The following is a 13,619-nucleotide window of genomic DNA, read 5'->3' as shown; positions in this document are numbered from 1 at the left end:
AGTGCTTATACCTGTTCAGCATGTAGGGACCCTATAGCGTCTGCCTGAAGGGAGGAGCTGATAGCCTCCTCAGAGTGAGGCACAGGGGATGGGGTCTGAAATAAGTTCCTGCGTGTGTCTGATAACTGTCTGTTCAGGAATAGTCTTCAGGGATGGATGCCGCCTCACACACATTGGCCTTCGTAGCAGTTTGTGTCAGGGGGGCAATTTGAGATTTTAGTTGGACTGATAAATTGCCAAGGCAGACTGTGATGCCACATCTCAGGATAATCTCTTTGACCGCATTTTAGAAAGGGAGCATTATTTTCTACGTAGGAAATAGAGGCGTTGTTGGACTGGTGCAGACACTCCCTACTTGGACCTTCCAGTTAAGAACAACGCCCAGCTGAACACAAGCATGATGCTTGCAATGCCAGGAAAGTGGGTTGGATTCCTTGGAACACCCATATGTTAAAAAAATGTATGCATGCATGACTCTATGTCACTTTGGATAAAAGTGTCTGCTAAATGGCATCTGTTATTATATTATATTATTCACTTCATTTCATGTTGTTTAATACCACCCCAGGCACTGGTGTGAACACACAGTGGAGGAAAGAGTGGACCGGATCATTTCCCCCCGTCTTCAGCGTGAGGTGGACTGTTCCGAGGTGTACCAATACAACACGCAGGACTGGAGGCTGGATGTGGATAGGATGCGCCACAAGCACGGGGGGGATGACGGCATTGCACTGTACTACAAACAACTGGGCCGCAAGGCTGTCTGCTTCTTATACAAGTAGGGAGATGATTACTAAGACTCCAAAAATGTACTACAACACCAAAATGTTCAATAATGATATGAAAGCTGCAATGACTTGAATGTATAAGAACAAAATGAAGATGCCAGCTATTGAGTGTATTGCGTGTTGCCTTGTGCAGTAATACATATACTGTATGTGTTTTGAGCAGACCCGCTGAGATGGAGCCCCAGAGGGTGAATAAGACTGTGAGGGGGTGCTGTGAAGGCTGGGGAGGGCCGCGCTGTTCACAGGGTAATAACAACGTTCTATACAGTAGTACTATTCACTTTCCATTGACGCTATGTGTGTCCATCTTAATGATTACATTGGCTATTAGTAGGCTTCTGACAACAGGAGGGACAAAAAAAATGGTCTGCATATTAAGACGAATTTAACATATTTCCTCGTCATTCTGTCTGACTTGCTCCGTTTCTCTCTCTCACACTGTCCCCCGTTTCTGGACCAGGCGTGGGCGTGCGGGGCCACTGCTACTCCACATGGAGCTGCGAGGACTTCCCAGGGGTGCACAACTCCTCTCTGATGCCCATGGAACAGTGCTGTGGCAGCCTGTGGGGCCTGAGCTGGAGGAACGCGTCTGACCAGACCTGCCTGTCCTGTACCTACACCCTGCTGGCTGGTCAGTGCTGTAGGGATGTACCGCTCTCCACAGCACCGCCCTCTCTGCCACTCACAGTATTGCACTGTTGAGGACAACATTTGTTAGCGGTCAAATTTGACAGAGGAAAATAGTCTAATTGAGAATAAAACACTGCTCTATGTTCTCTAATGGTTTTGAATGTCTAATGTACTTGATAAAGATCACTAGGAGGTCTAGACTGTCAGGTGTTTGTCTCATGGGGTTAAAGGCTGAGGTTCTTGGTAACTTTTATCAGAGGAGATTGGTTTTAAATATGTCTTCCAGTTAAAGACACGCAGTTATTCCTGTGTGGCCTTGACGTGGAGCTGCTTTGAGTCAACATAATGATTCGCATGTGAAGATGAAGATCAATGAATCTATTTAACACTCTCCATTGACTTTTCCTCTCTCCATTTCTCTTAATTCCTCTCCATTTCTCTCCCCGACTCTATCCATTTCTCTCCTCTTAGACTCGCAGTCGTCTCCCCTCGTGCGGGGGGGTCATTTGGGGAGCGCCCGGAACCCCCAGGGCTCGGCCACCTGTCTGAGCTGGGGAGGGGCTCACTATCGTACCTTTGACAGAAAGCACTTTCATTTCCAGGGCGACTGTACGTACGTCCTAGCATCGTCTACAGATGGGACATGGGCTGTGTACATCAGCACTGTGTGTAACGGTCGGGGAGACTGCAGCAAGGTACAGTAGGTTACGATGAGCTGAACTATCACTCCACTCTCCACTGTGTTAGCCTGTGTGTGGAGTGTTCTCCCACAAAGTAGCTTGGTGCTTGGCTATAGAGTGTGGAGCGCTTTGGGTTGAATGAAAATGCATAATTTCTGATGTGTCATTCTCCCAGGCGCTGAGGATGATGCTGGGATTAGACCTGGTCTCTGTTCACCTCAGGAACTTAACATTAAATGGATTGCTAGTTCCTCAAGGAGAACCGCTCTTTCAAAATGGTAATTCCAACACCCTCTGGTCAGAACAGTTGAAAAGCTTCTCCATTCCTTTTCTTCTGTCTGTCAGTTCTGAAATTGTTGCCAAGCAAGCTCACATTCACCTTCACACAATACTAGCCTGTACCATTACCATTTTTTTTACCATGCCCTCCCCTCACTGTGTCTGTGTACAGGAGTGAGTGTGCATTGGCTGGGGGACTTTGTGTTTGTGGAGAGCGGTCTGGGGGTGCGGGTGAAGTTCGACATGGGCTACACCGTCTACCTGACGGTCACCACAGAACACCTTGCCACCACCAGAGGGTTGTGTGGAGTCTATAACAACAATGCAGACGGTGAGGGGACCAGACAGGGGCTTCCTAGCTTCCTTTCCTTATCTCCTTCCCTTCATGAGTACTGATTGCACCTTACTGATCGCAAGGCTATGACAATGTTGGAACACTAGTGACTTTTACTCTGTGGTCCTTCAACTATCTTTCCCGTGTCCTCATAGACGACTTCACCACAATGACTGGGAGTGTATCGGAGTACGCTGCCAGTTTTGGGAATTCGTGGCGAGTGCCTGACCATCAGACTGAGGCATAGTACCATCTGAAAACTAGGCTAAATATATACAGTAGAGCCTTCAGAAAGACTTGAGCTTTGACTGTTTCAGGCAATTGTGGGTAATTCAGTTCTCCCACCCTCCTTTCTCAGGGTTGCAACGACGCAGCAGAGCTAGGCCACAGCTGTGATGTCACAGGGGACTCTGCTCTGCGCAGGGAGGCAGAGGCAGTGTGTCACCGGTTGCTGGAGAGCCCCTTTACACAGTGTCACCACAGGGTGAGGAACTCCAACACAAGTCATGCTTTGTGTCAACATGCACACACACAAACACATACAACTCACTTTCCATATTACACAAACAGATTTCCAACAATATAATATAATATTTCAGCAATGGTATAACAATGGTAACCATAATCCTGATGTGAAACCCATGACTTTGCCTTTCTGGTCAGGTGGACCCAGCGGCCTACGTTGACACATGTCTGTACCTGCACTGCAGCCTGGGGACCAGAGAAAGAGAGGACGCCACGTGTGATACTATGGCCAGCTATGCCCGCGAGTGTGCCCAACAACACGTCATCATCAGCTGGAGGAGCTCAGGACTGTGTGGTAAGTCCCCACAGCCCCCTGCAGACCTTCAGTATTGGAAAATACCAGGAAATACCCATTCTCTGTTAGGGATGAACTGTCTTTAACTCTCTCTCTCTCTCTCGCTCTCTCTCTCTCTCCCCCAGGGCGTGTGTGTCCGCGGGGGCAGGTGTTTTCCGACTGCGTGTCCTCCTGCCCCCCTAGCTGCTCTTCCCCTCAGCCTCCTGCCTCTGGCCAGTGCAGGGAGGAGTGTGTAGGGGGGTGTGAGTGCCCCTTTGGGCTCTACCTGCATCAGGGGCTCTGCCTGAGGAGGGACGACTGCCCCTGTTTCCACCGCAGACACACCTACCAGTCAGGAAACACCATCCAACAGAGGTGCAACACATGGTGAGTGGCTGGAATTACATGTCCATTATTGGAGTTGTCCTGAAAATGTGGGCAGCCAATGTTATTCTTAAAAGCTTAAAGGGGTCCTCATTAATATGTTGTTTTTTAATGTCCTCTCTTCTGACCCATCCCTCCCTATCACCCCTTCATACCTTTCTTTTCTCTCGCTCATTGTCTCTCTCTCACCCCCCCACTCGTACTTGCTCCCTCTAAAACGCATTCTCTCTCTCTGTCCCCCCCATCTTAGTGTATGTCGAGCAGGTGCCTGGCAGTGTTCAGGGGAGAAGTGTGCTGCCCAGTGCAGCCTGATGGGTGGTCTGCAGGTGTCTACCTTCGACAAGAAGAGGTACTCTCTGCAGGGAGGGGACTGTGGCTTCACTGCCATAGAGGTAAGATGCCATCAGGAACCGTCTCTATGGTAACTGGATATAACTGAAAGTTAACCCATAAGAGTCTAAGCCGGGGGAGGGGTGGGGGAGGGGGTGCTAGTAAGCTATATGTAATTGTTTAAAGAAACAACCGACATATACATGTTCGTGAGAGTAAAAACCTTTACACAGAGGAGTCATATTGGTATGTAGACCAAAAAGTTCAGGCGTTACAGACAAGAAGTTGGCAGATCGGTTGTACCGACTTCAGACGAGTCCCAAGACACTTGTGAGGGTCGTAGACTAAAACGGAGACCACCATCATGTTCGTGAGAGTCTCATCTTTCCATAGAGACGACAAATGTTTGTAGGCCAAACCGTTCAGACTCTACAGACTCTCGCTGTAGCTCTGTCACTTTTCACCGCAGATGCGGAAGTGCTACGTAGGCGGATGCGATGGATTGAGGCACAACCAATGCAAAAATAAACATCTAAACTGACATAAACTGACGGATTTCTATGGGGATTTGTGCATTATGCGAAGTTAAAGGCACATTTCCTGTAGAAAGTGTCACTCAAGACATCATCTGACATTTTTCCATTGTTTTATTACATATTGCTCCTTCAGAATCTGTCAGTAATCAAACCCCGATGGCTCTTGTGAAAAGTCAAGCTTTTGATTAGCTGTGAGTTACTTGGAGACATCTTAAGTTTTTCTTCCTGCAATTTGTAGATCACTAAGACATATCTATGTGTCTTTGCTAGTGTGTCTAAGTCTGTTTATTAGAGGGAAAACAGTTGTTGTGTATATGCAGGACTTTGTGGACAGGAAGCTGGTAGTAAGCATTCGAGGTGGAGAGTGTGTGCTGGGTGGCGGACAGGGCTGTCTGAGAGAGATGTCTGTCACCGCTCTACGCACCACAGTGACCATCACCGACACAGGTGGGCGGACATTACTTCTGTTTATTGCCATTGCATTGGTGTTGTCTGTAACGTGTTTTTAACCAGTCAATCACTCAATAAACCAATCAGTTTGAACTGGCTGGGACAGAGCCCTCTATGCAGGAAAACAAAAGATGTGGTGCATTGTTGTCCTGTTCAAGGTGCAGTGACACTGAATGGCCAAAGGGAGGCGCTGCCAGTGGTGACTGGGGACTTGGTGGTGCGGAGGTCCTCATCCTCATTCCTGGTGGTCCAGACGTTCGGTGCACAGCTCCTGTGGCATCTGGACGGGCCCCTGGCCCTCATCACCTTGCAGCCTGGCTTTGCTCACAAGGTAAAACTCTACCTTTCTCCCACTCTAACTTAATTCTTTACCAAACCAAGGTCCTGACTCTATGGTTGTGTTTACACAGGCAGCCCAATTCTGATCTGTTGCTCAATTATTGTCAAAAGATCTGACTGGTTCAAAAGACCAATTATTGTCAAAAGTTCAGAATTGGGTTGCCTGTGTAAATGCATCCTCTGTGGTGGTATTGAATTGATGTGTGTTTTCCTCCAGATCCGAGGGTTGTGTGGTACATTGACCTGGAATCAGCATGATGACTTCACCACTCCCGAGGGGGACGTAGAGAACACTGTCTCCTCCTTCGCTGCTAAGTTCACCACAGGGGACTGTCTTCCCCCCCAGGATGCCCCGCCGGACCCCTGTGGCTCCTACAGCCAGAGGAGACAGTACGCAGAGGGTGTCTGCTCTGTCATACACAGCCCTGTGTTCCAGGTGTGTGTGTGTGCGTGCGTGTGTGTGTGTGTGTGTGTGTGCGTGCGTGCGTGCGTGCGTGTGTTGCTCAATACAAAAGCACTGTCTTGTCTTCCAAGTAAAATGGTCAATTTTGACAGTGTTTAAATGTAAAGATCGTTCCAACAATGAGTGTATTTCTCCATCTCTCTCTCTCTGGTCTCTGGAGGCCTGTCATGACGTGGTGGAGAGGGAGCCCTACCTGCGTCTGTGTCTGACCGAGGTGTGTGGCTGTGGCCCCCAGAGGCCCTGCCAGTGTACTGTCTTCACCGCCTACTCCCGCCACTGTGCCCAGGAGGGCGTGCCTGTCAGCTGGCGCAACCACACCTTCTGCCGTAACAGCCAGTGTTTATATACCTAATATGCTACACAATGTTCCAATGTCAGTAGGGGGTTTGACTATCGTCAGGAATATTGGGGGCACAATCTGTGTAATGTCAAAGGTTCTGAAAATGAGTAGTTAAACGCTCCGATCAAATATGAAAACACTTTTTCCAATACGTTTTCCAGTACGTTTTCCAATACTCTTCCACTCCCCTCCAGCGGTGCAGTGTTCAGGGGGACAGGTGTACCAGGAGTGTGGTCGGCCATGCGGTGGTTCCTGTACTGACCTCCGGCAGGGCTGGAGCTGTGAGCTGAGCAACCGGAGCTGCGTGCCAGGCTGCCAGTGCCCTCCAGGCCTGGCACAGGATGACAAGGGCCAGTGTGTGCCCGTCTCCATGTGCCCATGCATGCGGGGAAACAAGCTGTACCAGCCTGGTAGTACCGTCCATAACAACTGCAACACCTGGTTCGTGCCTAGGGGTCAAGAGTCAAATGACTTGTTGAATGCCCTGGTTTATCATTTCCCCACTCAACCCAACAATGATCCTGGGCTTTTTAGTATGTTTCATTGTCTACTTTTTTTTTCTCTACTGAAGATGTTGCATTGCAACACTTTCTTTTGAGACACAGGGTGACTTGGCTGGCCTGGTGTCTGCCCAATCATTCTTCACACACCAGATACAGACCCAAGCAATATCCCTATCATTCTAACCTTACAGATGGAAAGAGAGAGAAAGAAAGAGAGAGACGGAAAGAAAAAGCAGAGAGAAGGAAAATTAGATACAGAATGGCATAATAATTAACTTAGTTACCCGGTCGATTTTTACAATCTCTGCCATAAATGCTGTGTCTCTTTGTGACCGACACGGCTTGTGAAGGCGGCACAGCATGTGAAGGTCTTTATCGTCTGAAGCTGGTGAACAGCGCTCATAAATGGAAGGTAGGCATGAGTCAGCAGAAGTTATCTTTGATCTCAGCGCAGATAGGCCTAAGGCAGATACAGAAATAATTTGTCTACCAATGTAACCATTGCAATTTGTAGACGCTGTAGACATTGCAGAATTCGGTTTGTCGCTAAAAATCGGATGAAAGCAAACATCGTGTCAACTGTGTGGTTGTTCAAGCTCAAATGAGTTATGGGCCATTGTTTATCGCAGTAGTGCATTCATTGGGCAAATTATTCACTTCCTGGTGACACTTTACCATCGGGGTCCATTTATAAACCTGCGTTCATTAATAAATAGTGAATACATCTTTTTAAACCTAGATATATGTCTCCATGTATGTGAAGGCTTTTTTTGCAAGCAGGGGCATGATATGGTACTGTGATATGTAACTGGGTATACTTCCATTGTGTTATCCGTTCGTCCCTCATCCAATCTCAGTGGTGTAAGAGCTCTGATGAAATCACCCTATGGTCTGCTCTCTGCTACGTCAGGATAGGTTGATTTCATTGCATCTCTTTGCCACATAACAGCAAGAGTCAACGGGCTGGTGCGTACTGGTTATGTAGCCCTGAACAGCAGTCATTGAATTTCCACCCATGACTTAGCTCTAACTGACATTTTAATTACCTGTTTGAATATAGTGTGGTAATGTGGAGTTTGAATACAGCTTTAGGATTGGCTTAGATAATTAATATATTGACCTGTGCACATATACCTTGACCGTGGTGTTGCACAAGCTAGTGTGTCCCCCCTCCCCTCCCCACACACACACTTATTTTTCTGTCTTTATCTCTCTCCCATCTACTTTCCTCCCCTCATTGTAGTGTGTGTGAGCGTGGGGTATGGAACTGCACAAAGGAGGTGTGTCCAGAGGCAGCCCAGTGTCCAGGCTCTTTGGTCTTCTCTCCTCGCTCCTGTTTACTCACCTGCTCCAGTCTGGATGCACCGGGACAGGCATCCCCTGGACCCCCAACCTCCCCCTGCCAAGAGCCACGGGCAGGCTGTGTCTGCCCCCAGGGGACCGTCCTGCTGGTGGGCCCCTCCCTCCTCCTACCTGGATGTTTGTTCCTCCCATCTCAGCACATAGAGAATGAAGTAGAAATGCCTCAGCATTTAAAGATTACAGTGAATAACTCCAGACACAAACGAAGCATTAAACTGTGTCACCCCTCAGCTATAGACAATCAGCTTTAATATTGCAGATAGAATGTGGCTTCTATCATTGTAATTGTCTGCATTATTTCCATTCCCCTATATATTTTCCTGCCACCCCAGGGTAATCACTGTGTCCTCCCAGAGCAGTGTCCGTGTCACCATAATGGTCGACTGTACTACAACAATGACACAATCACCAAAGACTGCAACACGTGGTAAGCACCTAGGTTAACATGTGTATAACACATGGAGGCAATAAACAGTTCACTTTAAAACCATAAAGAACACTGAACTCTGAATGGCAATACAGTGGATCTTAAAGGAATAGTTCAACCCAAATTCTACGTTTTTCAGTTGGCTGTATACTGTGCCGAAGTGGTCTGAAGTCCATTTCTATGATGTCTGTTCTGATAAAGCTATTAAACTATATGCATTAGGAGAAATCTGCAGGCTTCGATCCAAAATTATTAGAATACATTGGCGCTATGGAATTAGATGGTATCAATATTTTAAACGCTTTAAAACAAAATGCACATCAGTGTCTTTAACTCCTCATTGCCTGGGATTTGGTCTTTCCCTACAGCATATGCAAGGAGCGCCGCTGGCACTGCGGCCAGTCCCCATGTGCGGGGACCTGCGTGGCAACGGGTGACCCTCACTATGTGACGTTCGACGGACGCTGCTTCTCCTTTCTGGGCGACTGTGAGTATGTGCTGGCGCAGGAAGTGGGCGGTCTGTTCAGTGTGACGGCGGAGAACGTGCCCTGTGGCAGCACGGGGGTCACCTGCACCAAGTCAGTCAGCCTCAGTGTGGGCAACACCGCCATCCACCTGCTAAGAGGTAAGGGAGGGAGGGAGGGTATGGGGAGAGAGGGAGGGAGGGAGAGGAAGGGAGGAAGGGGGAGAGGGGGAGAGGGGGAGGGAGGAAGAAGGACAGAATGGGAGTGGGAGAAGAGAGGGGGGGAGGGGGTGGAAGGGGGTACGGGTAGAGGGAGGGAGCAGGGACGATAGGTTGGGTAGAGGTAGGGAGAGAGGGAGGGAGGATGGAAGGGGAGGGGTAGATGGAAGGAGTTGGGATGAGAGGGAGGGATGAGGGAGAGGGGGAGGGTAGAAGGAGGGAGTTGTGATGAGAGGGAGGGATGAGGGAGAGGGGGAGGGTAGAAGGTGGGAGTTGTGACGAGAGGAAGGGGGTGGAGTTTGGAGGGTGGATGGATGGTATGTGAGAGAAGATACTTTGAGAGATATAAATACAATGTTGCATGTTATAAAGTCACTCCTCGAGATGTTAGCTATAAACATAACAGGATGAAAACAATACAGACTAAAGAAGTTCACCATGTGTGTGTGACAGGTAAAGCTGTGACAGTGAATAGCATGCCTGTGACTCTCCCGAAGTCGTACTCTGGCAGCGGTCTGACTCTGGAGAGAGTGGGTCTTTTTGTGTCCCTCTCCTCCCGCCTGGGGTCACTCTGCTCTGGGACGGAGGTAGGGAATGCCAAGACACACCCCCCCCCACACACACACAGACAAAAAAACACAAACACACACAGACACACACACGCACTGGTGATCATTAGTGGAGCATGTTGAGAGCTTCAAGTTCCTTGGTGTCTACATCACCAACAAACTATCATTGTCCAAACACACCAAGACAGTTGTGATGATATGCAACTGTTCAGGGAAGTAAGGAACCAATACACACAGTCAGTAAGGAAAGCAAAGGCTAGCTTTTTTAAACATAAATTTGCATCCTGTAGCTCTAACTCCAAAAGTTTTGGGACGCTGTAAAGTTCATGGAGAACAAGTACACCTCCTCCCAGTTGCCCACTGCACTGAGGCTAGGTAACACCAATGATAAATCCATGAAAATCGAACATTTCAATAAGCATTTCTCTACGGCTGGCCATGCTTTCCTCCTGGCTACCCCAACCCCGGCCAACAGCTCCGCACCCCCCGCAGCTACTTGCAAGAGCCTCCCCAGCTTCTCCTTCACGCAAATCCAGATCGCAGATGTTCTGAAAGTGCTGCAAAACCTGGACCCGTACAAATCAGCTGGCCTAGACAATCTGGACACTCTCTTTTTAAAAATATCCGCCACCATTGTTGCAACCCCTATTACCAGTCTGTTCAAACTCTCTTTCGTATCGTCCGAGATCCCTAAAGATTTGAACGCTGCCGCGGTCATCCCCCTCTTCAAAGGGGGTGACACCCTAGACCCAAACTGTTACAGACCTATATCCATCGTGCCCTGCCTTTCTAAAGTCTTTGAAAGACAAGTTAATAAACAGATCACTGACCATTTTGAATCCCACAGTACCTTCTCTGCTGTGCAATCCGTTTTCCGAGCTGGTCATGGGTGCACCTCAGCCACGCTCAAGGTCCTAAACGATATCATAACCTCCATTGATAAAAGACAGTACTGTGCAGCTGTCGTCATCTACCTGGCCAAGGCTTTCGACTTTGTCAATCACCGTATTCTTTAAAAAAAAAAAAAAAAAACTTACATTTAAAAAAAAATTCCCTCCCCAAAAATGTACCCCCTTTTTTCTCACCAATTTTGTGGTATCCAATTGTTAGTAGCTACTATCTTATCTCATCTCTACAACTCCCGTACGGGCTCGGGAGGGACAAAGGTTGAAAGTCATGCATCCTCCGATACACATCCCAACCAAGCCGTACTGCTTAACACAGCGTGCATCCAACCCGGAAGCCAGCCGTACCAATGTGTCGGAGGAAACACCGTGCACCTGGCAACCTTGGTTAGCGTGCACTGCGCCCGGCCCGCCACAGGAGTCGTTGGTGCCCGATGAGACAAGGATATCCCTACTGGCCAATCCCTCCCTAACCCAGACGACGCTATGCCAATTGTGCGTCGCCCCACAGACCTCCCGGTCGCGGACGGTTACGACAGAGCCTGGGCGTGAACCCAGAGCCCTTAACCACTGCGCCTCCCGGGAGGCAATCACCGTATTCTTATCGGCAGACTCAACAGTCTTGGTTTCTCAAATGACTGCCTCACCTGGTTCACCAACTACTTTGCAGACAGAGTTCAGTGTGTCAAATCGGAGGGCCTGTTGTCTGGACCTCTGGCAGTCTATTGGGATGCCACAGGGTTCAATTCTCGGGCCAAGTATCTTCTCTGTATACATCAACGATGTCGCTCTTGCTGCAGGTGATTCCCTGATCCACCTCTATGAAGATGACACCATTCTGTATACATCTGGCCCTTCTTTGATCACTGTATTAACCAACCTCCAAACGAGCTTCAATGCCATACAACACTCCTTCCGTGGCCTCCAACTGCTTTTAAACGCTAGTAAAACCAAATGCATGCTTTTCAACCGTTTGCTGCCCGCACCCGCCCGCCCAACTAGCATCACTGGATGGATCTGACCTAGAATACGTGAATCTTCAATCCAAATTCAATCCAAATTCAAATCTAGAATCGGCTTTCTATTTCGCAACAAAGCCTCCTTCACTCACGCCGCCAAACTAACCCTGGTAAAACTGACCATCCTACCGATCCTCGACTTCGGCGATGTCATCTACAAAATAGCTTGCAATACTCTACTCAGCAAATTAGATGCAGTCTATCACAGTACCATTCGTTTTGTCACCAAAGCGCCTTATACCATCCATCACTGTGACCTGTATGCTCTAATCGGCTGGCCCTTGCTACATATTCGTTGTCAGACCCACGGCTCCAGGTCATCTATAAGTCTATGCTATAGGTAAAGCTCTGCCTTATTTCCAGCCAAAGAGAGGAGTCACAAAAAGCAGAAATAGAAATAAAATGAATCACTAACCTTTGATGATCTTCATCAGATGACACTCATAGGACTCCATGTTACACAATACATGTATGTTTTGTTCGATAAAGTTCATATTTATACCCCAAAATCTCAGTTTACATTGGTGCGTTATGTTCAGCAGTTCCAAAACATCCAGTGATTTTGCAGAGAGCCACATGAATTTAAAGGAATACTCATAATAAACATTGCTAAAATATACAAGTGTTATGCATGGAATTTTAGATCCATTTCTCCTTAATGCAACCGCTGTATCAAATTTCAAAAAAGCTTTACCGAAAAAGCACTCCATGCAATAATCTGAGAACAGCGCTCAGAAAACAAAACAAGCCATACAGATATCCGCCATGTTGTGGAGTCAACAGAAGTCAGAAATAGCATTATACATATTCACTTAGCTTTAATGACCTTCATCAGAATGCAGTCACAGGAATCCCAGTTCCACAATAAATATTTGATTTGTTCGATAAAGTCCATCATTTATGTCCAAATACCTCCTTTTTGTTTGTGCGTTTAGTACACAATCCAAACTCACCACACGCGGGCAAGTCCAGGCGAAGGTTCAGACAAAAAGTCATATTACAGTTCGTAGAAACATGTCAAACGAAGTTTTAATCCAAGCTACTCAATATGCCCCCCAGTCCCAAAGAAGTTAAACATCAGCTATCCGAGCAGCTAACCGATCGCTGCAGCTGTACATAGTCCATCTGTAAATAGCCCACCCAATCTACCTACCTCATCCCCATATTGTTTTTATTTACTTTGCTGCTCTTTTGCAAACCAGTATCACTACTTAGACACCATCATCTGCTCATCATCATCTGCTCATCTATCACTCCAATGTGGCCTATTTTCTGCCTTTCCTCCCCATGCTATTTGCACACACTGTATATAGACTTTTTTTCTATTGTATTATTGACTGTACGCTTGTTTATTCCATGTGTAACTCTGTGTTGTTGTTTGTGTCGCACTGCTTTGCTTTATCTTGGCCAGGTTGCAGTAAATGAGGACTTGTTCTCAACTAGCTTACCTGGTTAAATAAAGGTGAAAAAAGAGGGCACGACAAAGCCTATTCCGCCACAGGAGACTGAAAAGATTTGTCATGGGTCATCAGTTCCTCAAAAAGTCATACAGCTGCACCATTGAGAGCAACTGCTCAGCATCCGACCGCAAGGCACAAAAGAGGGTAGTGCGTACGGCCCATTACATCACTGGGGCCAAGCTTCCTGCCATCCAGGACCTCTATACTAAGCAGTGTCAGAGGAAGGCCCTAAAAATTGTCAAAGACTCCAGCCACCCTAGTCATACTGTTCTCTCTGCTACTGCATGGCAAGCGGTACCGGAGCGCCAAGTCTAGGTCCGAGAGGCTTCTAAACAGCTTC

General features: G+C 47.7%; 1 protein-coding gene across 1 annotated transcript in view; it reads left to right on the top strand.

Moving 5' to 3' along the window:
• The window catches only part of sspo (SCO-spondin), an 84,270-nt gene that overhangs the window by 1,256 nt on the left and 69,395 nt on the right, over positions 1-13,619 (top strand). The window contains 21 exon segments of the mRNA XM_046355878.1: positions 569-778; positions 952-1,034; positions 1,249-1,419; positions 1,890-2,113; positions 2,274-2,376; positions 2,550-2,708; positions 2,867-2,952; positions 3,070-3,195; positions 3,375-3,531; positions 3,657-3,897; positions 4,145-4,286; positions 5,081-5,207; positions 5,369-5,541; positions 5,767-5,985; positions 6,173-6,338; positions 6,547-6,793; positions 8,099-8,306; positions 8,550-8,644; positions 9,013-9,269; positions 9,780-9,884; positions 9,887-9,913. Coding sequence (XP_046211834.1) covers positions 569-778; positions 952-1,034; positions 1,249-1,419; positions 1,890-2,113; positions 2,274-2,376; positions 2,550-2,708; positions 2,867-2,952; positions 3,070-3,195; positions 3,375-3,531; positions 3,657-3,897; positions 4,145-4,286; positions 5,081-5,207; positions 5,369-5,541; positions 5,767-5,985; positions 6,173-6,338; positions 6,547-6,793; positions 8,099-8,306; positions 8,550-8,644; positions 9,013-9,269; positions 9,780-9,884; positions 9,887-9,913 — 3,326 coding nt within the window.

Source organism: Oncorhynchus gorbuscha, linkage group LG07, assembly GCF_021184085.1.
Source record: "Oncorhynchus gorbuscha isolate QuinsamMale2020 ecotype Even-year linkage group LG07, OgorEven_v1.0, whole genome shotgun sequence".
In the NCBI taxonomy this organism is placed as follows: domain Eukaryota; kingdom Metazoa; phylum Chordata; class Actinopteri; order Salmoniformes; family Salmonidae; genus Oncorhynchus; species Oncorhynchus gorbuscha.
This window is presented reverse-complemented; position numbering and strand designations above follow the sequence as displayed.